This window comes from Mustela nivalis (assembly GCF_964662115.1).
Source record: "Mustela nivalis genome assembly, chromosome: 7".
Taxonomy (NCBI): domain Eukaryota; kingdom Metazoa; phylum Chordata; class Mammalia; order Carnivora; family Mustelidae; genus Mustela; species Mustela nivalis.
Genome location: NC_139026.1, coordinates 64,351,840 through 64,376,138, shown reverse-complemented (window position 1 = coordinate 64,376,138; position 24,299 = coordinate 64,351,840). Strand labels below are relative to the sequence as shown.

General features: G+C 41.2%; 1 protein-coding gene across 4 annotated transcripts in view; it reads left to right on the top strand.

Moving 5' to 3' along the window:
* Nucleotides 1-24,299, top strand: part of FAR2 (fatty acyl-CoA reductase 2) — a 136,051-nt gene that overhangs the window by 68,502 nt on the left and 43,250 nt on the right. For 2 of the 4 annotated variants that reach the window (XM_082738990.1, XM_082738989.1), the window contains one exon: nucleotides 22,299-22,527. The exons of 1 other annotated variant lie outside the window; for it this stretch is intronic. In XM_082738990.1, coding sequence (XP_082595116.1) covers nucleotides 22,339-22,527 — 189 coding nt within the window. In that variant the 5' untranslated portion in view covers nucleotides 22,299-22,338. Of the gene's footprint in view, nucleotides 1-534; nucleotides 645-22,298; nucleotides 22,528-24,299 lie in introns of those variants that run through there. One more of the 4 variants, XM_082738991.1, reaches the window with a different exon arrangement.

Below are 24,299 nucleotides of genomic sequence, written 5' to 3'. Positions count from 1 at the left end.
TTTCCATGCAGTTTTAGAATTCAGGAAAGCTTTTTCTTCAAACCCAGGAGAAAGATCTCTCTCTCTTATGAAGACAGTCACTCATATGAGTAGATCAGTTGGTTAAGTGTCAAGTGGTTAAGGTGACAAGATGTATCCTCAACATCTATTAATAAAGAAGCAAAGTCAGAAATATTATCCTTCAACAATATATACTTATAATGTAAAATTTTCAAATCTTTTATACTTATGAGCTGAGGCCATGAAAATTCTTTCAAATAGATAATTATAATATATCTCCCTTGACTTGCTTTTGGATGACACAAAGTTTTGCTGTTGCATTTTGAATATTTTATTTATTATTTCTATGAAAGAGGGACAGTCAGCTTTTTGTGTTAAACAAAAAGATAATTTAAGAATATTTATTCAGTATGTTTTCTCAATGATTATTCAGTCATCTTGGTATTAATCCCAGTGTTACTTTTATTCTATATTTGAGATGGTGTCTCCTGCCCTAATTTTCTAGCCTTTTCTTTTCCATTATTCCAAGAACTTCCAAAATTATCCTTCCAAGATCAAGAAGACAAATGTTCATATTCTTCTAACTCCATCCTCCAACCAGGAATCACTGGATTTACCGTTGCTTACACAAAATATCTTTTCAGGTATTTTTAAATTTTTTTTTTAAACAGATTTTATTTATTTATTTGACAGAGAGATCACAAGTAGGCAGAGAGAGAGAGAGAGAGAGAGGAAGCAGGCTCCCCACGGAGCAGAGAGCCCGATGTGGGGCTAGATCCCAGGACCCTGAGATCATGACCTGAGCCGAAGGCAGAGGCTTAACCCACTGAGCCACCCAGGTGTCTGGTTGGAGTCCCCCTTTCCTTTAGTATGCAAATAACATAGATTAGAGCCCCTTTCCATATTCTGTGAAATCAGAATTTGCACCCAAATTCCTCCCAAGGACTGCTGGCAAGCCGGCTGACATTCTCCTGCTCCCTTCTCATTCTGACTTCCTGCCCCACAGAATGCTTCAGGTCTCTGCTACTTCCTCACCACACGTGCTTGATGCTCCTTCCAGACACTTTCCCCACAGGGTTCCACTAAATGAATAGCAGACTTTTCTAAGGTTATAGGGTAACAGAGAGAGATTATAGCACATAGTGGTTTGGGGTTTTTTGTGTGTGTTTTTGGTTTTTTTGCTTGTTTGGTTTTTCACTTAACTGTTCATCCCTCATTGTGTACAGGACAGAAGGACAGATTTTGTTCAGTTCTCTTTCCTTCTCCCACCATCATACTCAGGCTCCTTCTCTCCCCTCTGGAATTTGTCCTGCTCTTGCTCCCTTCTCCCCCTCCCCCGCCCTTCCTCCTCATCTCTCTCTCTCTCTTTCATAGAGTGGGTGAGAGGTGATGGTTCTCATGACTAAACTTGCCTATACTTTCCTGGAAAAAAATTGACCTCCCTAGAAGTTTCCTGCCTTTCTCTTTCCTCTGAATTAGAATTCTCTATGTGTAATTTATTAGCATTATTTTTTCTTCTCCTTATAAGCTTTTATTGAGAAAAGACTATTATCTTTTTAAAAAGTTTCAGAGAGGGTTGCCTGGGTGACTCAGTCTGGTAAGCATCTGCCTTTGGCTCAGGTGATGATCTCAGGTGATGATCTCAGGTGATGATCTCAGGGTCCTGGGGTGGAGCACGCGCTGGGCTCCTTGCTCATGGAGAAGCCTGCTTCTTCTGCCCTTCCCCCTGTTTGTGCTCTCACTCTCCCTCTTTCTCTCTGAAATAAATAAAATCTTAAAAAAAAAAAAAAAAAAAAAAAAGCTTCTGAGAACATCTAGGCCAACACCAATTCCAGACATGGTTTTTTGATGACAGGAGGGAAATCCTATGTCGTTTGAAAGGGTAACTGAACTATGTCATTATTCCCAGATAAGCGTGTACTTTCTCTAAAGGGCTAGGAATCTCATTGAATTTTTAAAGGCTAGTTTTAAAAATGCCATTTTGAATTTGTACTAAAGAAAGATCAAGTTGTTTACGTATTACGTTTATAAAGCTTATGTACATGGGTACAGATATACTGTGTGATGTTTACATACGTTTGTAAACATGCTAAAATGCATCTCCCCATTTCTTTTTTCTTCCTCTAGTAGTATGTGATTTTTTTACTGTAATATTTGACAGAAATCCAAAAATACATTCTCAAAAACATGAAGGAGAAATTTCTGCAAATTTTAGATTTGTCTTACCTAGATAATGTGCAAAACTGTGGTTCTTATTTGTGTTTATATACTCCTCAGTTTCTGTCCTCTTCAAGGAAAAAAAGATTGTTGTCCCCCACCCCCTAGTCTCTCTAGCTCAATCCTTAAATTATTTTTTTTTTAATTTTCACATTTCATGTTTCTGCAGACTTCATCACAACCTGATAATATTCCTAACGTTTGCTCTAACGTTATATTCCGAATTACTTCTCAAAGAAAAAAAAGTATGAATTGTAAAATCATTTCTTTCCTTCCTGGGTTAACATTTGAAATGAAAAGTAAACTGTCTCCTCTTTCTTGTTGCAAATTCCAGCTGCAGGCCAGTGGCAGCTTCCTGCCTTTCATCCCGCAGGATTACCTTAGCCCCAGGAAGTGGGTTGATTTCCCTGAGGGCAAAGTCGCTGGGTGTGGCCAAGTGCCCTAGGGCGTGTGCTCTTGCTCAGAGTCCTGAGAAAACTCCCCTCCCTCTCCAGCCCCCAGAGAAATCTCTGAAGTCAGTGTACTCAGTGACAGAGAAGCATGGGGAATGCGGCAGGGGCCGGGTTGGGGGGTGCGGTCTGCTTCTGTTCTTGGCCTGCTGGGTGTGAAGGCCCAGCATGGACTTGCCTCTGGATATCTTTGTGCTTCGGTGGCAATGCAGAACATTTCATGTTGCACAAAAGGATTCACACAGATTTGGACACAGAACTTGAGGGATTTCTGTGCACTGGAGAGGAAAGTCTGTGTGAGTTTGAGACCTTACTTAACCTTGGAACCTTTACTCCTTTAGAACTAGGTGGCTTAAAATGACAAAAGGTAGTGACTAAAAGGGAAACTTCTTTTCCTTAGAACTGTATTATCATTAATCAACTGTCTCTCTTGCTCTCAAACACCATTTTACTAGGATGTTTGCCCAGTACTCTAAACTGATAATTACACAGGTGCTAAAATGATGCATTCGAGAGCTAGCCTCTTATTTTTAAATGCTTTTAAAGTTACACAGTGGTTCACATTCGAATAATTGCCCTCAGTCAGTCAGATGCACCAAGGTGGCCACTCTGTGGTCCCAAGGATGGGTGACAGCACCGTCAGAGGACTTTTCCCCCCACAAACAACTCATCTCTCTCCACCCATTGGGGTCTAGACCTGTTCATATATTCAAATCATGGTAATGAAATTCGGACACCATTACAACCCTGGATATCTCCTTAAACTCTGCATCTGACTTGAACTTTCGTGTTTAACTACCAGGCCGGTAGACTGATACTCATTAAACTTGGATCACTTTCTTTGAAGAAAAAATAAAAGGACTCCAAAAGTACAAATTAAGTTTAGCAGAGGACAGTGGAGGAGAAGCTTCTCTCATCTTTTCTACATTTGAGTAACAGTGAATAGAATCACTTTGGAATTAGTGAGATCAGTTTCAGTACTTTGCTCTGCCACTTGGACAGCTCCATTCCAAAGGGAATCTCTAACTTCCCTTATCTGTGAAATGAGTATAATGGTTGTGTGGAAATAAAGGAAGACTAACCAAATGAAAACACTCACAGGCTATTTATTCTGAGCTTGCTAGAGCAAAGGAGTTTGGAAGGCACCAGCCCTTGCATTTTGGCACAGACTCAGAAGCAGGTGAAGGAGCTGGAAAGCTTCCTGGTAGAAGAAGGGAAGGCTTTAGGTGCCCCCTGATTGGGAGCTGTTGGCACAGAGAAGCTGTAGGTGGGCTCATAAGAAGCAGGGCATCCTGTGGGATTGGCTAGTGACACATATATGGCTTTTGCTGGTTGATGCTAAGTTGGAAATAGGGATAAACATTAGAGAAGTGGCCAGTTATTCGTCACATCCTGGCTGTTTTGGACCAACCATCCCAGAGGTCAGAGTTTAGCTGGGTAGATGGTTACTAGAGATAGCAATTTGACTTCCTGCAAATCTGACATATAGCAGGTTGGCTTTCTAGGGTGTTTACTGTAGATAAGGGTTTGGGTTCGCGGGCGGGTGCAGCAGGTTGTAGGTCAAAGCTCTATTCTGATACATGCTCTGGCCATTGCCCGTTGGTTTAGTCAGTCTTGCAGCTGCACCCATGAAAAGCATCATCACAGTGCACATCACATCACACCACACAGCACTTGCCCAATAAATAGAAGTATAGTCTCCACAGATGTTTGAAACCACTACTCTTCAGTGCATTTTTCATGGTATCACTGCTGGAGTTTGGATTAGAACTGGGTGGATGTGGGGGAAGCCAGCTTGTGCTGGTGTAAGTAGGCCCTTCCCTGGGGAATTATGTCAGGGTTGAAATGGCATATCAGTTGAAGGCAAATCCCCTGTGAATTCATTAGCAGAATCTGAAATTGTCCATCCCATTCATTTCACTTCTGGGAACTGTCCAAGCCCTAAAGAAGCTCCAGGGTCTTGATGGGTCTCTAAATTCATCTGAGTTTTAGGACATATTCTGGGGATACAAATGAGCTTAAAACCATTGCAGGTGTTAGAAGGTCTATAACACCTAGTATAATGCCTGCAACATAGTACGGACTTTCAACCAGCAGTTGAATGAATGAGTAAGTGAATGAATGGGTGAATTTCCCAACTTACATCAAGTAGCTACTGTGAAAATAAGAGGTGTCACCTTGCCTGCTACTTTCTACATAATTTAGATATTTCTGTACATTCTTTTTTTCACCAGAACTCCTAAAATAGGATTGAACTAAATATAATCGAATGATCACTCACAGAATTTATAATGATAGGCAGAGTCAAGAGTGAGTATTTTGGCCACCCCCCCCCCCAAATGCTGAATTCTGGAAATGAACACATTAAATGGAATTTTAAAGCACTGTTCAATGAACAGGAAAGATGATTCAAAGTAACTTCTTATTAGCACCCTTGTGAAGTGGTACCAAATTTGAACTTTAAAGATGTTACAGCTATGCAAATGACTTCACAGAACTAATCCCAAGCCAGTTGGTTCACACAGGCTTTTAGAGACCATACACATCAACCTGACTGGCAGAGCTTCTTGCCTTTTGTACGGCCGAGTCCCCGGGGACAAGGAGTTCAGAGACCTGAGACATGGCTTAGCATCTAGTGTGCCCTTCATCCTCACACCTCGTTCATCCATTCAGTCCCTTACATAACATTGATTGGCCTTGTAAAGTTTCTCAGCCGAAGGGATAACAAGTGAGCCTACCATTCCTTCTCTGGAAGAGCTCAGGGTTAGGAGGTGAGCTCCGTGATGAACACACGTGCAGCTGGAGACGGGGTCCAGCAGAACTTTTGCATTCAGTGATAATGTCTGAGGCACAAAATGATGATTAAGGCCTCTGTCCTTAAAGGACTTCAACTCTTGTACAGCAGAGAACTCGTGTACACGGATATTCAAGATAGAACGTGTTACGTAGAGGCAGGCCCTTAGAAGGTAGGCAGGAATTCAGACTCAGGGATTCTCAGAACTTCCCTTTCATTCACCCACGTCCTTTGTAGAACTTGGGGTAGGGTACATAGAAACAGAAACCAAGGAATCGAAATTTGTTTTTGACTGAGCAAGAGACGTAGGTGTTCGCTGTAGATATGAAGCAATAAATTGCATTGGCTTATACATTCTGAAATAATGGCTCAGATTTAGAACTAGAGAGCAGAATTCACATTGTGAAATGGCAGCTTTAATAACGTGAAAGATATTCTAGCCCTGCCCATCTGTAAAATGAACAGAGTGGGTTTAATATTTAATATTCCACTAAGACTAAAAAGCATGTGAAACGTAGGTGACTGGATCGGCGAGCACGCAGTCATGAACATTGTCAAAGAGTGTACAATGGAGTCCGTATCCATTTAAATAGCATAGTTACTGGAGGAGAAAACAGAGTGCTTCTCTCACCTGTGAAAGTGATATTAAACAATTAGGCCAAGGACCATGTCCCCCATGCAGCTCTGATGGATGACGACTTTCTGATGGCCTGCACTTTTGGTGGACCAAACCTGTTCTTTTTCTTCTAGTCTTGTGTAGCCACTACTCACAGTTTCATTTGGACATGAAGTAATTTTTTCAGACTTCTAAGAACCTTCATTTTACAGACTAATGTCTGAAATTTTTGATGAGTTTAGTAGTAGACATTGTACATTATCAGAGAAGAGTGGGTGCTGTTTGTGCCTTGCTGCACTTCTGATGCAGAGTAAGAGCCTATGGAGAGAACTGGAAAGGGAAAGCATCAGCCTTAATTCAGAATTAATCTCCTATAAAGGCCTAACTGCATATTTCCAAATAGTATATTTATATTTATTCAGATATTCCCTGAGAGACTGTCAATTTATTGGCATAGATTATAATCCATAAATTCCATCAGAAAATAAGGATTTCCAGTTCACCATATGGATTCATATATAAATAACTGACCTTCATATTAATCTTTTTAAAAAAATATAATTTCCCATGTGGTTCAAGAATAATTAGTTGGTATGTGTCAATGACTAATGACTAAACTCCTGGAATCTCACTATAGGAAGTGACTAGTGCTGTGTCTTTTCTTCGGATGGATACAGTTAGTACCGCATCTAACTATTGACAGTAGCAAATATCGCTAACTCACATGTTTGGAAAACGGTCACGTATACTAGTATGATATTTGGGAGCAGACAATAATTTGCGTTATGGTTTTGCGGCCATTTCTCAATGTTATTCTGTGACTCAGTTGTCTTTTTCATGGATTGAGCTCATGATGTTCAGTTGATTTCCATTTAATCAGGTCTTGCCGTCAAAGGTTTTTATATATTACAACCATTTTGTTTCCATGTTGTTTACCTGGTTCAACAAACATGTTGAGATATGGTTGTCTGGACTGAGAGATAGGAATCTCCAGCCTCATTTGAAAACTCTGCTTGAATGAGTCTGAATAAGTCTTTCAATCCATATAAGTGGTGGACTATGTCTTACTAGGAAATTAGGATCCCTTGATATATAACCTTTCTCCCGCTGGGGTAATGCAATATGTTTATTAATCATTGGTATACTGTTCTACTATCTGTGCATATAATTGAATGATAATTTTAAAATTCCTTTAAATAGTTATTTGTTTCAACTTTTAGTTGAAGCCAGAATACAGAGGAAAAAAATAATGTTTTAAAGGTTTGGTTAATGGGGCAGCTGGGTGGCTCAGTGGGTTAAATCTCTGCCTTCGGCTCAGGTCGTGATCTCAGGGTCCTGGGATCGAGCCCTGCATCTGGCTCTCTGCTCAGCAGGGAGCCTGCTTTCTCTCTCTCTCTCTCTCTCTCTCTGTCTGTCAAATAAATAAATAAAGGTTTGGTTATTTATTTGAAAAGATGTGTCCCCATCCCACCTCTTACGATGCATGTGTCATTATGGGTTCCACCTGTGAACTCAGATCTGGTAGTAAATGTGTAGAAAGTCTCTCATCAAAATTATCTTAGCGCAAGCGGGGGGGAAGACTAAGTTCAGACAAAGGCCCTGGCTGGAGAGTAGCCATGCTCTGCAGCATTCTAACTCTGTTCGCCCCCTCCCACTCCTATTAGAAATAAGAATTCTCAAGTAAGCAGGTTATTTTATGTACTGTTTTAAGGGGAAAAATGAGTCAGAGGGACAACATAGGCTTACATTAAAGATAAAGGCTAAGGTACAAGATATGATCTGGAATCCCAGAACACACTTAGTTAAATTCCCTACACCCGTATCTCTCTTCCCCCTGACATCTGAAACTGTGGACTAGTCATTAAAATCCTTCTACTTGGGCCCTACCTCTGACTTCCTCAATCAGAATCTCAGAAAATGGGGTCTGGTAAAAGAGCCATTTTAGTAAGCTTTCAGATGAATCAAATACCCACAAGGCTTTGTGAACCACCCTCTGATTTTTTATTCATTGATTAAAGGAATCAGGCCTTCAGTTCTGAGTCATTCATTCATTGATTTTTTTCATGGCACAGTACTATATATACATACATCTGTGTCAAGTGTTTCACTATCTAATTAAGGTGACAAGATGTATCCTCAACATCTATTAATAAAGAAGCATGAGGTATTTGGACTCAGAGTCAGGGTAGCATTAAGAGTATAGCATGTAACATACAGAGCAAGAGCAACATCATTCTGTTCTGGTCAGAAGACACTTGGAGTAATAATCTCACTTGTTCATTACTTTATTTGATTATTAAGATGGCTCGGAAGTAGATAGAATATTATATGACAGAAGAGAAAGTTGAGTCCTAGAACAGCCAAGATTCAAGATTCCAAGTCACATGACCAATTAGAAAATCTAGAAATAAAATCCGCTCTGCTGCTAATTTCTAAACCAGTGTTCTTCTCACTGTGCCTGTTTCATACCTCGCATAATTTTTCATTGTTGTAACTTAAGCTGAGTCTGTTTAGAGGTAAAAAATTTACCAGTAATGAACAATTTGGTTGAAAAACAGAGAAAAAAAATAATTCCAAATAACTAAAACTTCCTTCCTGTCAATATGTATTTTATGTTCAACCACCAAGCCATCCAGCAAGGATTCTGTTCATTAAAATTTGCGACAGAAGTCCTGCATATGGTGAATGTGTTAGGAGAAAATGTAATGGTTGTGATGGTTCATTTTATGTGTTAATTTGGCTGGGCCACAGAAATAAATTTGTGAGGGGAGCCCAAGCATCCCTGAAGAGCTCCGTGATCATTCTTTTCTGTATGCCAGAACTTACAGTGGGAACTGCTGTCATGAAATTGGGAAACCTAAATGCAGTGAGGATCCTGGTGTGGCAGGAGCTAAATGATGACCCTCGAATGCCAAAGTCAAGGTGGTCATGGTTCCATAATGGACAGCAGGATAAAGTAGAAATCAGAATATTCTGACTTGGAGAGAGCTTGGTCATTGACTGGTTGATGATGGTGTTCCTCAAAGTGAAATATTTGGGAAGCCCACCAAATTTTTGCTTAATTTGTATAAGCAGAAAAATTTTAGGTCAACTGAACAAAATTTAACTTGAATCATAAAAACAGAGTTAGGACCCCCTTCATCAATCCCCAGATATGAGCCAGTTTATAGACCGAATGAAGGGGAAGCCAAGTCCCCTTGAAACTCCTGAATATTGCTAAAAATTTACTCCATTAATCTTTTTCCCAGCCATCCCCAAAGGGACCTGCGATCTTTAACCAGGGTAACTGTACCTTGGGGAAAGAGAAAATCATGAGAGCTTTCAGGGATTACTGAACACTGGCTCTTAACTGACACTAGTTCTAGGAAACCCAAAATGTCTCTGTGGTCCATTGGTCAAAATAGGAGTTTATGGAGGTCAGGTGATCAGTGAAGTTTTTTTGTTTTTTTTTTTTTAATATTTTATTTATTTTTTTTGACAGAGATCACAAGTAGGCAGAGAGGCAGGCAGAGAGAGAGGAAGGGAAGCAGGCCCCCTGCTGAGCAGAGAGCCCGATGCGGGACTCGATCCCAGGACCCTGAGATCATGACCTGAGCCAAAGGCAGAGGCTTAACCCACTGAGCCACCCAGGCGCCCGACCAGTGAAGTTTTAGGTTAGAACCATCTCACAGTGGGCTCAGTAGGTGTCTGAACCCATTCTGTCATCATTTCCTCAGTTCAAAAAGGCATAATTGAGGGGCACCTGGGTGACTCAGTCAGGTAAGTGTCTAACTCTTGATTTTAGCTTTGATCATGATCTCAGAGTGGTGAGATAGAGCTCTACGTTGCTCTCGGTGCTGGACGTGGAGCCTGCTTTAGATTCTCTCTTTCTGTCTCCCTCTGCTCCTCCCCTCCACTCTGCTCACATTCTGTTTCTCTTGAAAGATGCAGAGGTAGTGATTCTCACCATATTCCCCTTCAACTTGCCTATTTGGCTTGTGCAGAGGACAAATGGATTTTGTAGAATAACAGTGGATAGTCATAAGCTTAATGCAGTGGGGACTCTGATTGCAGCTGCTCTAACAGATGTGATTTCATTGCTAAATGGTGCCTGGTGCCTGGTATGTGGCTGTTGATCTGGCAAATGCTTTTTTCTCCATCCTTATTGATAAAGACTACGAGAAGCAGTTTGCTTTCAGGGGGCAGGGCCAGCAAGACACCTTCACTATTCTACCTCAGGGGTCTATCAGCTCTGCAGCTCTCTGCCAGAATTCAATTTGCAGGAATCTTGATCACCTTGCCCTTCCATAAGATATCATTTTGACCCATTACATTTCTGGCATAATGTATTGTATATATCTGATCAGACCCAAAAAAGCCCTCAAGACACCAGTAATTTATTCAAAGAAATGCCTATCATCCCCACTGGTACTACACTACCTTTTCTCCCTTAGCCTGCATCTATGGCCTCATGAGGAAGCCCCTATAATCTGTTGACAGAAGAGATGATCTGTAGGGATGAACAACTGCTTCTCTCTGGGACATACTCTGAAGGATAGTGGTAGAAGGGAAAACCTTTCAGTGAACAGAATGTCAAGCAATGCACCTGGTTATTCACTTTGCTCGCAAGGAGAAATGGCCCAATGTGCAACTGTATACTGATTTATGGCCTGTGGCCAGTGGCTTGACTGGGTGGTCAGGGACTTTGAAAGAACATGATTGGAAAATTGATGACAAGTGAGTCTAGGGAAGGGGTATATGGAATGGGCAAAGACATGAAGATACTTGTGTACCACATAATGTTTACCAAAGAGTGACCTCACCAAAGTAATATTTTAATAATCAAGTGGATAGGAAAGGATGACCTATTCTGTGAATACCTAACTATCCCTATTATGCACTGATAGCTCATAAACCAAGTGGCCATAGAGGCAGGGATAAAGGTTGGGCTCAGCACATGGACTTTGGCTCACCAAGGCCAACTTGTCTACAAATAGACTGGTGAATGCCCAATTTCCCAGCATCAAAGACCAACACGGAGTCCTCAGGGTATAAGCCAGCTACCTAGAGGCAGATTGTACTTCTATCGTGGGTCGGTGTTTTGTTCTTACTGAAATAGAGGATGTGGATTTGCCTCCCTGCAAGTAGTGCTTTTACCAAAATGACCATGAGTGGATTTCTAGAATGCCTCTTCACCATCATGGTATTCTGCACAGCATTGCTTTTGATCACGGAACTCACTTCAAAGCACATGAAATGTGGCAATGGGCTCATGCTCATAGAATTCACTGGCCTTACCATGTTCTGTACTATCCCAAAGCAGCTGGTTTAATAGAAGGGTGAAATGACTTGTAGGAGACTTGTGTATAGTGCCAGCCGGGTGGCACAACAGTGAAGGGCTGAGGCAAGCATGTCTAGAAGGCTGTATATGCTGTGGATCAGCATCCAGTAGATGGTGCTATTTTCTCCCATACCCCCGCTTCAGGAGTCTAGGAGTTCAGGGGTGGAAAGGAGAGTGTCACCACTCATTATTACCCAGGTGGCCCAATTGCAAAAAAGTTCTCCTTCTCCCCATGACCCTATGTTCTGCTGGCCTAAAGATCTCGGTTCCAAAGAGAAGAATGGTTCCACCCAGAAACACAGCACTAATTCCAACTAACGGGAAGTTAAGATGGCGGCCTGACTGCTTTGCACTCCTCATGTTTCTGAATCAACAGGCAAAGAGCGGGGGGAGGGGGGGGTTCTCTGCGTGGGCTGGGGTGACTGATCCGGACTACCAAGGGAAAATTGGACTGTTACTTCACAATGGAGGTAAGGAAGAGTATGTCTGAAATAACAGAAGAGCCCTCAGGGCATTTCTGAGTATTGCCATGTCCTGTGATTAAGGTCAATGGAAAACTGATAACCAGACCCTTTACCCCACCAGGTAAAGAATCATGGTCAGCTGATGTGCTTATGGAGGGCAAAGAAGATACAAAATACAGTATTTAAGTAATCCATTAAGTAATAGAAGAAGAGTAAACATTACCCCAAAACTTTGCATCCTTTTCTGCGGAAAGTGTTAGTATGTTTTACTTGTATGCCAGGATAGTTGTTAATGTGGGGCAGAAGTTATGAGTTTGTCATTATCTTTATTTGGAGATTATGGTTTTAAACAGTTGTGCATGGGGGCACCTGGGTGGCTCAGTGGGTTAAACAGTTGTGCATGGGTGCCAAGTTGACAAGAGTGGACTAATGATGTTTATTTTTATATGTCACCGTGGCTAGGCTACAGTCCTAGATATCAGTCAAACATTATTCTGGATGTTTCTGTGAAAGTGTTCTTTGAATGAGATCAACATGTAAATCAGTGGACTTTCGGTAAAGCAGATTATCCTCCATAATGTGAGTGGGCCTTATCCCATTAGTTGAAGGCCTTAAGGGAGCTAACACTGACTTCCCCCCACGAAAAAAAAAATTCTGCGTTTGATCTTAAACTACAGCACTTCCTTGAGTCTCCAGCTTGCAGATTTTGGATTTACCAAGCCTCCGTAATCTCACCAGCCAATTTCTTAAATCTACTCCCCATTTCTATCCCCATCTTCCTCTCTCCCCCACTCCTTCTCTTTGCCCCATCTCCCTCTTTCCCTCTCTCCACCTCTTTCTCTTTCCTCCCTTTCTATCTCTCTTTGTCTCCCTCTGTCTCATAGGTAGGTAGATAGATAGATGATAGATGATAGATATTCTAGGTCATGTCATCTTAAAAAAAAATCATCTTTAGTTCTAAGTGGAGCATGGAAAATGTAGGTTAGCTGACTCTCCATTCATTTGGGTTCCTTTGGTCATTGTGTTAATAAATCAACCATTCTTTTATTTATACCATGACCCAATTTATAATTCATCAAGTCAAAATAGGAAACCTCAATATTTTCATTTGATTGTAATTCTCTTGATACCATTTTAGAATCTTCACATGCTGCCTGTTGTTTGACTTAACCTGTAATCTCTAACAATGATACCATGTATTTTCATAATGCCTTACTCTTTAGCAAAAATATTTACATATTAATGATCCACATCTAACATTACGTGTTGCTCATAGTAGGCAGACTGCACATCTATTTAATCAGTCATGGTGAAATGATGAATTTAGCTTGTATCTTTTCCTTTTTCTTTTTTTTTTTTTTAAGATTTGTTTATTTGAGAGAGAGAGTATGTGCGAGTAGGGGGAAGAGCAGAGGGAGAGAGATTCTCAAGAAGATGCCCCACTAAGCACAGAGGCAGACAGGGGGCTGGATCTTACTACCCTGAGATCATGACCTGAGACAAGAGCAAGAGTTGGATGCTCAACCAACTGAGCCACCCAGGAATCCCTCCTTTTTAATTTTTGTTAGATTTGGAGGGTTTTGTTTTTTTTTTTTTGAAGACTTACTAATGAGCTAAGCAAAAGGAAACTAGGAAGACTGTTATTAGGTATGTTGAAGTAATTAGTAAATTTTGTGTTTCTAAAGCCCCCCTGGGCTGTCCTTACCCCTGCCCAGAACACTTTCCTAATTGGTTTTTCTTGATTAAGGCTATTGCTAATCTGATTAGTGAGAGCCGTGCCCCCCCCCCCCCTACCAAGAGTTGCCTACAATACCCCTGAGGGTCAGTATTCCCCCATCAAGAACTTAAACGTTCTCACAGAGAGACTTTGTTTAACAAACCCACACAGAAAGGTATCTAAGTTTATTGCTGAATTGTATAATTTGGAAACTAAAGCTAAATAAAAAGAAAGAACTCTCTGATGAAAACTTCTTTTTTTCACTAAGTGCCTGACAAAGAGATATGTGACTTATATACAGATTTTTAAAGCTTGGATTAATGAGGTCTCTGTAGTTTATTGTCAACGGCCTGTCCATATTTTCACAAACATGCGAATAGCAAGAATCAATATCCTACCCTTATCTGCAAAGATGGGAAAATGACACAGGTTTTCCCGAATTAAGAAATATTGTCAAGTTATTTTACTCATCCAGAAATGTTCATGTCTCTGTTCATGTGTACTTGTGTGTGCATTAGTCTTCTCAAGCTGCTATAATAAAATATTGCAGACAGGGTCGCTTTAACTTCCATTTATTACTTACAGTTTTGGAGGCTCCAAGTCCATGATTAAGGTGCCAGCAAATTCAGGTTCTGGTGGGAGCTCTCTTCTTGGCATAGTAGACAACTGCCTTCTCTCTCCGTACTCACATAGCCTCTCCTCCGTGTCTGTTTGAGGAGAGACTTTTCTCTGGTGTCTCTCCTTATTAGGACACCAGTCCTGTCAGATTTGTCCCCTACCCGGGTGACATCATATAACCCAAAGGCCTCATATCCAAATACCGTTACCTGAGGGGGTAGGGTTTCAACATATGCATTCGGAAGGGACATAATTCAGTCCACTACATTGTGTAATGTCAGTTGAGCCACACTTTTATAAACAATTTAAATACATTTTAAACTAAGGTTTGTTTTATAATGTCTTTGTACTTTCAGTACCCACAGCAAAAGAAGAGATTATAAAAATATTGGCAGCCATTACTTTCTGAGAACTCCTTTTGTAATGTATTATTAAATTACCTTTTAAATCATGGAAAGAAATTATAGGCATGAAACGAGGCTCATTCCCTTGAATGCTGTCACTCAGTCATACAGTTAACATCATTTATTTCATACCCCTCCACCCCAGTCTTTCCCATAGGGATTTTTAATGGACATAATGTTTTCACAAGTTTGTGGTCTCCTTTTATGCATTGAATAATATTTTATAAATGCATTTATGCAATTAATTCAGCACACTTATTGAAAGAATTTCAACTGTTCAATTTTGATGAAGCAGAACAACTTTCATTTGCTGAATTTTCCAAAATAGCATCAGTTTTCTTCAATAGATCAGCCCATATTACTGTGTCCATTGCCAACCAACACTCCATTTGCCAATGTAACTTATCTCTTAAGACACAGCATCTTTGAATCTTCAGAAAAAAGGCACAGAATTACATATAGATGATATTGCCTCAATTATCCATTGAATTATTAATATACAGCAACCGATACTAATGGTTTTTCCTCAGCTGGTCTCTCATGCTTGTCCAATTGCCATTCTTTCCTAAATTTGCCTGTAATCGGTTTTGATGGATAAAATTGAGAGGTTCAGTCTGTGTGGAAGGTGGGGTTCATAGCCTAACTTAAAGCACAGAGACCAAAAGAAATTTGGTTAAATAAAAAGTGGGACATCTTTCTCTGAAGAAGTCTTCCTTCATCTCCACATTGAGCACAATCAGGATATGCCACACATGTAATTTGCTTGGTAAATGTACGTACCTATGAAGGATTAAGCATAGGTAGTACCTATCCTATCTATCATATCTAGTACCTAGTTTGACAAGCAGAAATTTAAGCCTTGAATCTTGACATTTTAATGTGGTGTGCTGAATATTATAAAATGAGCACTGAAGAAGGTCTAAGAACAACGTTTCTCTGAAGAAGAGGCAATTTTTCCCAAGAGCACATTTAGCAAATTCTAGACATTTTGGATTGTCACACCTTACTGGGGAAGAGGGATATTATTACCGTCTAGTGAGTCGAGGCCAGGGATACAGCTTAGCACCTTGCATTGCACTGGACAGTGCCCCAACCCCGACCCCCGCCGCCTGTCCACCAAGATTTATCCCTCCCAAAATATTGATAGAACCAAGACGAAGAAACCCTGGTTAAGTAAGTTTCCCGAGGGGCAGAGCACCTTGTTTCTTTTTTAAAAAATGTTTTTCTCTAAAAAGCTATCATGAAATACTGGTAGGGGCGCCTGGGTGACTCAGTGGGTTAAAGCCTCTGCCTTGGGCTCAGGTCGTGATCCCAGGGTCCTGGGATCAAGCCCTGCATCGGGATCTCTGCTCAGTGGGGAGCCTGCTTCCTGCCCCCCCCACCCCCCGCCAGCTCTGCCTGCCTCTGCCTACTTGTGATCTCTCTCTCTGTCAAATAAATAAATAAAATCTTAAAAAAAAAAAAAGAAGTACCGGTAAACCTGTCTCCCTTAAGTATTTGAATCTCAATTTTTTGTTTTTCGGAAGAACTACTCAAAGAAAAATTTCCATATGCTGAAAACTGCAAAAAATGTATAACTTGGCACAACAATCCTGATTCAGTATTTTAACATCTGTTCTCTAGAAACAAGAACAGCTTCATTTTACTACCAAAAGAAGAGTAAAAACCAGCTATTTCTACTCATGACCATGAGGAATGATCTTAAGAGGGAAAAAAATGCTCCAGAAAAGAAAGGAAAAATCTAAATTGCTGCCTACAGCCTATGCACTACTATTCCCAGTGTCTAGACAGTATCTGGTGCATAGCAGACATTCAATAAAAATGCACTGGCTAGAGGTGCCTGGGTGGCTCAATGGGTTAAGCCTCTGCCTTCAGCTCAGGTCATGATCTCAGGGTCCTGGGATTGAGTCCTGTGTTGGGCTCTCTGCTTGGCAGGGAGCCCGCTTCCTCCTCTCTCTCTGCCTGCCTCTCTGCCTACTTGTGATCTCTCTCTGTCAAATAAATAAAATTTAAAAAAAAACTTGATAAAAAAAAACTGATTTTCATAGACCCCCTCCTTTTTCATTCAAGCATCATATATCCTACATTATACAGGATGATTCTGAAAATTGTCAAAGTGGCTTAGGCTTCTCACAAGCCATATCATGAACGTGAGGAACAGCAAATTGTCCTTTGTTCTCTGCAGTGGCAATCCAAAGATATGAAAGGCAAACCAGGACTAGTCAGCTGGTCCTAAATATATTCCTCCTTCTAGAGTTTGTATTGTCCATGACTGAATGTGAGTTTACTGTAATTGTTAAAATAATTAGCTGAATTATTTTAATGAATTATGTTCAGGGTTAGTAATTCCTGGACCTTGCAAGTTTAATATATGGAACAGAATTCAGAGAGCCATTTTTTTTTTAAGATTTTATTTATTTATTTGACAGAGTGAGAGAGAGAGAGACCCCCTGCTGAGCAGAGAACCCAATGAGGGACTCGATCCCAGGATCCTGGGATCATGACGTGAGCTGAAGGCAGACCCTTAACCCACTGAGTCACACAGGCACCCTGGGTGCCAAATTTTACATAAGAGTTTCTGCGGCCAGGAACTAAGCCATCTGTAGAGAGTGGAGGCAAGAAGTAGAAGAAACATCTCTGATACAGCTTTGATCTGAGGATGAGGAATTCTCAGACATTTTTCAGAATCACTGGCCTTGCTTACAGCCTTGGCCACACTCTTCTGCCACCTGCTCTTGACAGTCAGATAATGAGGGCCACGAAATGCTGGTTTGTTTTGTTTTCCTGTCCGAGAACTCCATGTACTCTGCCATGGCTTGGTTTTGCTTGAGAATTATCCGGACTCCCCACTGAGCTGGCAAATTCAATTCTTTGGGGACACATCAAGTCTTCGTCCCACGAGAAATGGGCTCATTAGAAATACATGACCTGCTTCCTAAAATTTTTTATCACAGGTTACAAAACTGTATCTGGGATCAAAATATATGAACAGTATGTTCACATTCTAGAAAATATGACTCCACTAAAGCATAGAAGAGTGCAAAACAGGGAGTGCCTGGGCAGCTCAGTCAGTTAAGCCTCTGCCTTCAGCTTGGGTCACGATCCCAGGGTCCTAGAATCGCCCGCATCTGGCTCCCCGCTTGGTTGGAGGTCTGCTTGTCCCTCTCCCACTCCCCCTGCTTGTGTTCCTTCTCTCACTGTCTCTATTTATGTCAAATGGGTAAAATCTTTGAAGATAATTAAAAAAGAGTGCAAAACAAGCTTCTGATATCTTTAGAACAAGTGAGGTTGGGAAATAACCTTATCCAAACTCAGTTTCTCTTCTGTATTTTCCTGCCAACCATGCTTATTTATACCTAATATACTAAAGGAGTATGGTGCGGGAAAAGGAACTGGCAAGGTTCCTCATCAAGTAGAGTTGCATTTGGGGAAAGCAGTTTACTTGGCGTGATGACTGACTGAGTTGTAAATCACCTCCTATTTCCAAAAGAGGGTGTATAAAATGCATAAGACAGAGCACTTAAAATAAATATCAAAAGGAAAAACCAGGAACTATTAAGAGGAAAATGTCTAACCAGTGATTATATTAACAGCTAATACTACTGAGTATATAGTATGGGTAACAAATATTTCCAAGAGTTTTCTTTTTTAATTGATAAATGATTAACATACAGTGTTCTGTTAGTTTCAGAGGCAACCCTTACATTGCTCAGTGCTTATCATGATAAGCGTACCCTCAATCCCCTGTTTCTGTTTTGCCCATCCCCCCCACCTGCCCTCCTGCAATCCTCCTGGATTTTTTGTCTCTTTTTTCTTTGTTTGCTTTGTTTCTAAATTCCATATATGAGTGAAATCATATAGTATTTGGCTTTGACTTATTTCATTTAGCATTATACCTTCTAGGCCCATCCATATTGTTGCAAATGGCAAGATTTCATTCTTTTTTTGTATCTGAGTAATATTCCATATGCCACATCTTCTTTATCCATCCACCTGTTGATGGACAATTAGCTTACTTCCCTATCTTGGCTATTATAAATAATGTTTCAATAAACATAGGGGTGAAAAACATGAGTGTTTTTGTTTTCTTTGGGTAAATACCTAGTAGTGGAATTGCTGGATCATATGGTAATTCCATTTTTGATTTTCTGAGAAATCTTTATCCTGTTTTCCACAGGAGTGGCACCAAATTGCATTCCCACACTTCCCAGAAGCATACAAGAGTTCCATTTTCTCTACATCCTCACCAATTCTTGTTATTTTTTTTTTTTGTCTTTTTGATTCTACCCATTCTGACAAGTATTAAGGTGAAAACTCACTGTGGTTTTGATTTGCATTTCCCTGATGATGAGTGATGTTGAGCATCTTTTCCTGTGTCTGTTAGACATTTATATGTCCTCTTTGGAAAAATGTCTATTCAGATCCTTGGCACATTTTTATTCAGATTATTTGGCATTTTTTTTAGTGTTTACTAGTATGAGTTCTTTATATATTTTGGATATTAATCTCTTATTGGATATATCATTTGCAAATATCTCCTCCCATTCAGTAGGCTGCTTTGTTGTTTTGTTTTGATGGTTTCCTTTGCTGTGCAAAAGCTTTTTATTTTGGTGTGGTTTCAATAGTTTATTTTTGCATTTGTTTCCCTTGTCTGAGGAGATACATCTAGAAAAATGTTTCAGTGGCTGATAGCAAAAACATCACCAGTGTTTTCTTCTAGGAGTTAATGGTTTCAGGTCTCAGCTTTAGGTCTTTAATCCATGTTGAGTTTATTTTTGTGTATGGTGTAAGAAAGTGGCCCAGTTTCATTCTTTTGCATGTAGCTGTCCAGTTTTCTCAACACCACTTAATCAGTAGACTATCTTTTCCTCATTGTATGCTTTTGCCTCCTTTATTGTAGATTAATTGGTCATATAAGCGTGGTTTATTTCTGGGCTCTCTGATCTACTCTCTCAACCTATGTGTGTATTTTTTGTGCCAGTCAAATACTGTGTTGATTACTAAGAGTTTTAGTAATATACTGAGTCATATAATTCTTACCACAGCATTATTATGTGGATACTTTTGTTATCCGCATTTACTAATGAGCAAGCTACAGCACAGAGAGAATAATAATGTGCCTGACGTCACAGTGCTAATAAGTGGCAGAACTTGGATTGGATTTCAGATAGTCTTGCTTAGAACCTGTGTGCTCAACTAGGATGTTGAACTGCTTTCCACACTTTTCTGAGCTTCCAGGCAGGCAAGGCAAGACTCTTCAGTACTATTCCCAAGGGATAAAATCTTTAGAAAGTGATTGGGTAGATTGCAATATGAGTAACATTTTGCAACATGGTGAAAAAAAAACTATGATTAGTTGCTGTTTTGCACAAGATCCAAATGTGTTCTTCAGGGGCGCCTGGGTGGCTCAGTGGGTTGAAGCCTCTGCCTTCAGCTCGGGTCATGATCCCAGTATCTTGGGATGGAGCCCCGCTTGGGCTTTCTGCTCAGTGGGGGGGCCTGCTTCCCTCTCTCTCTCTCTCTCTCTGCCTGCTTGTTATCTCTGTCAAATGAATAAATAAAATCTTTAAAAAAAAAATAAAGATCCAAATGTGTTCTTCAAAGATATTTTTCATATCAACCTTCAATAAAGTATTTTTTTTAAAGATTTATTTACTTTAGAGAGAGAGAGAGAGAGAGAGCACATAAGTGGGGGAAGGGGTAGAGGAAGAGAATCTTCGAGTAGTCTCTCCATTGAGCACAGAGCCCAACATGGGGCTCCATCTCACAACCCTGAGATCATGACCTGAGCTGAAACAAGAGTCAGATGCTAAATTGACTTAACCACACAACTGCCCCTAATAAAAGGGTTTACATAGTAACTCAGTGGCTATAACTAACATGATTTGAAATCCAGATTTCCTAAACTGAAAAGGGTTGATGATCAGATGTGATTTCTGTCATTGATCCTTATTTTATTTGCATCTGTACAGTCTGTCATCTCGTTTTCGTATTTACCAACCTCTGTATTGCTGGCCTCTTCTGCCAGAGGGAGCACAAAGATCTGTTTGCCTCATTCATCTGCTTATCTTCAGAACTCAGCACAGTCTGTCAGGGCAGGAACTCAAAATTATTTCTTGAGTAAATTCATGGGTGAATGAATCCTTCAAAGGCAAAGAGTTCTGCCCAAGATCAGCCACAAGATCCTTACAGTCTAAATTATGACTATCATTACCATCTGTAAATTATGACTGTTGAGGAGATAAGGAGTTTTAAGGAGTTACTGGCAGGGGAACCTTCACTAGAGGTGACCAGGCAGGGTGCTAACTCTCATAGTTGGTTTTTTTTTTTCCTTCTTCTTCATGAGCTCTGATGTCAGGGTCGGTCCCTGGAGTTGTGTTCTGCTCAATCTACCCACCGCCATCCAGCAGGTCTCAGGGGACCTATTATGACAGAAAGGAAGTCTGCACCCAGCCCACTGCACTGTTTCATTCAAAGCTCTCTGCTGCTGCTTCCCATGGACCATTTTTTTTTTTATTTCTGTCTTTTTTTTTAAATTTATTTTTTATTTTCAGCATAACAGTATTCATTATTTTTGCACCACACCCAGTGCTCGATCCCATGGACCATTTTGAACCCAAGCTTAGAGACAGACACTTCACGTGGCGTGTCAATAGCACGTGGTGACTTTTCTGGGAGGCCCAGGACCTAAAGGCCGCACCTGGCTTCCCACTCCCAGATCTGCTCTTTCTCTCTGCTCCTGGTAACGGCCTTAAATGGACAGAGCCCCTACAGTCACCCGGTGGTAACTTGGAGCTTCACAAAGCCTCCAGTCCTGGCTTTGCTTGTTCAACCTTCTCTTTCCTTTGTCTTTTGCAGTGTTTCAGCCCTGAGAGGAACACATGGGGAAAGGGTGGCCCTAGACACCTTTTCAGCCAAAGGAAGAGAAAAATGTATTTACTCGGAAATGGCTGGGTAGGCCAGGGCCTGTGAATTCAAGTGAAACCAGAAGTTATTTGCTCCAATATTTTTTTCTAAGAAAAACTGCAACTGAAATACTAATTCTGTCATAATTGAAAAAGAATGTGATGGCTGTTCTAAACTTTGTTTTCATGGGTTATAGGGCCACTCCTAGCCTTATCACTGATGTTCCCGTCTCACTGACTTCCTTGTGTTTCCTCCAGGCTGTATGACCTGCCACACCTTGCACCTTTGCTCTTGCTATCTGGGCTGGAAACACCTTCCCCCACCACCCCTGCCCTCCCTTCACAGTTTATCTCACCTTCACCCATCCCGGCCGAGGCAGACGGGTGGGCCTTTCGGGAAATTTCTAAATCATGCTGTCCACCGTGTATCTGCAATCCCTTTGTTGTAGCACTCACGTATTATATTCGGTGATCTATTTAGACATCTGTCTCCTCTGTTAGTCTATGAGCAGTCTCTTGAGAGTAGGGAACCATGTCTTATTTTTCTTTTTTCTTTTTCTTTCTTTCTTTCTTTTTTTTTTTTTTTGGCCTGCAATTTCTGGCATAAAATCTGGCATGCAAAGCGGGCTCAGTAAATATTGATGAAAATGAATCGTGTTGTCAGTAAAGTATGATGCTCTCACTCTGACCTTTTTCTGCATCCAGAACTCCTGGAAGTGCCAGAAACATTTTTAATTGACTGCATTTTAGAACTTCTGAGAATGTAATGTTTTGTTATTCCTCTTCCTTTTCAGGAACCTCTTTCCAGAGCTATAAAACACCAAGAGAAGAATCATGTCCATGATTGCAGCTTTCTATAGTGGCAAGTCCATTCTCATTACTGGGGCCACAGGCTTCATGGGCAAAGTGTTGATGGAGAAGCTATTTCGCACCAGTCCTGACCTGAAAGTCATTTACATCCTTGTGAGACCCAAGGCTGGCCAGACAACGCAACAGAGGGTTTTCCAGATCCTAAATAGTCAGGTATGCCATAGGGGAAGAGCCTTGGGACAGGATGACTCACTATAATGTTTCCTGACTTCCACAGACCTGAAGGTGGGGGCCAGGATGCCTGGGCAGGTAGAGGAGGGGAGACAGGACAAGATGGCAACCCACAGCTCATAGAAATCTGTGATTTTGTCCTGTAAAAGAAGGAGGAGTGCCTAGGCCCTGTCCAGGGCAGGTGAGCAGATACTCTGTGTTCTGGAAATTACTGAGGAAGAATCAAAATGCTAAACCCCCCAGAGTGGACTCTTCAGGCCCGAGATCTATCACCGTTCAACGGAAGGAACCCTTTCCAACCTTTCTCCTCCTCCTCTTCCTCCTTCTTCTGCTTCTCCTGCTTCTCCTTCTTCTTCTTCCTCTTCTTCTTCTCTTTTAAAAGATTTACTTCTTTCTTTGAGAAAGGGTGCTCGCCCAAGCAGGGGCAGAGGGAGAGGGAGAGACAGACTCCCTGCTAAGCAAAGAGCACAATGCAGGGCTTGGTCCCAGGACGCGGGGACAATGACTTGAGCCGAAGGCAGACTAAGCCACACAGGTGCCCCCACCTTTCTTCTAAATTCAAGGTAGTTCCAGTTTTTGGATATTCTGTTCTTTTCCCTGATACAATTAGTATACAAGATACAATTCGTAAGTAGCCATGTGATAATACTTCCTATTGCCCAAACTCCACAAGGTTTGATCTGGGTAGCTTGGTATTTCTGTTGCTATAGGTTCCTCTAAAGGGAAGACATGTAAAATGAAATCTATGTATAAATGACCATTTGGGCATCAAACCCTCTCAGTCCTTAAAAAAGGATTATGCATAGCCTCCCATGTTTTACAAATTTGAAGGTAGTATTGGCTTTGGTCTCAAGCATGTCTGAGCTCAAATTCTGGCTTCTCGATTCACTGCCACTTTACCTTGTATGTTCCAGTTTGCAGTGTTCAACATGGGAACAACCACAGAGACCTCCCAGGATTGCCACGGGAGCTGAATAAAAAAAGACACATGTCTGGTTTAGAGTTCTGTATGGAATATACTTGGGCATTTAGGGTTGACAAAAGAAAAATTTAAATAAGGTTGTTTTTTTTTTTCTAAAGATTTTATTTATTTATTTGACAGAGATCACAAGTAGGCAGAGAGGCAGACAGAGAGAGAGAGGAGGAAGCAGGCTCCCTTCCGAGCAGAGAGCCCGATGCGGGACTCGATCCCAGGACCCCGAGATCATGACCTGAGCCGAAGGCAGCGGCTTAACCCACTGAGCCACCCAGGCGCCCCTGTTTTTGTTTTTTTACAAAGTCTCCTTTCCCATGTGTACGAAGGCTCCCATCTAACGGAGCTGTGTCCGCTAGCCCAGCACACCATGGACGCCCAGCGGCCCCACTGACCACATTTACCTGCAGACACCTGGATGCAATTTGGGTACGAGCGATCAGCAAGAGAATCAGGAAAGTTCTCCTGGGTCACATGGCCTGACACCGCAGTGGGAAAATAACAGTAGCTGACTGCTGCTGAGTGCTGAGGACATGCAGACCCTATTCAGAGGCTTTTTTGTGCCTTACCTCGTTGACTTTTGCAAGAATGATTTGTATCCTCAGTTTTCATTTTATAGATGGAAAGAGCAAGACCTAAAGTGTTAACTTCCAGAGGTCACCCAGCTCGTAAATGAGAGTGGCAGACTTTAGATTGGTCCCTGAACCAGTACGCTTGCTTCTACCCTATGCTAGCAGGTTAACCCCACATCGTAACTAGTAGCTCTTAATAAGACCAAAAG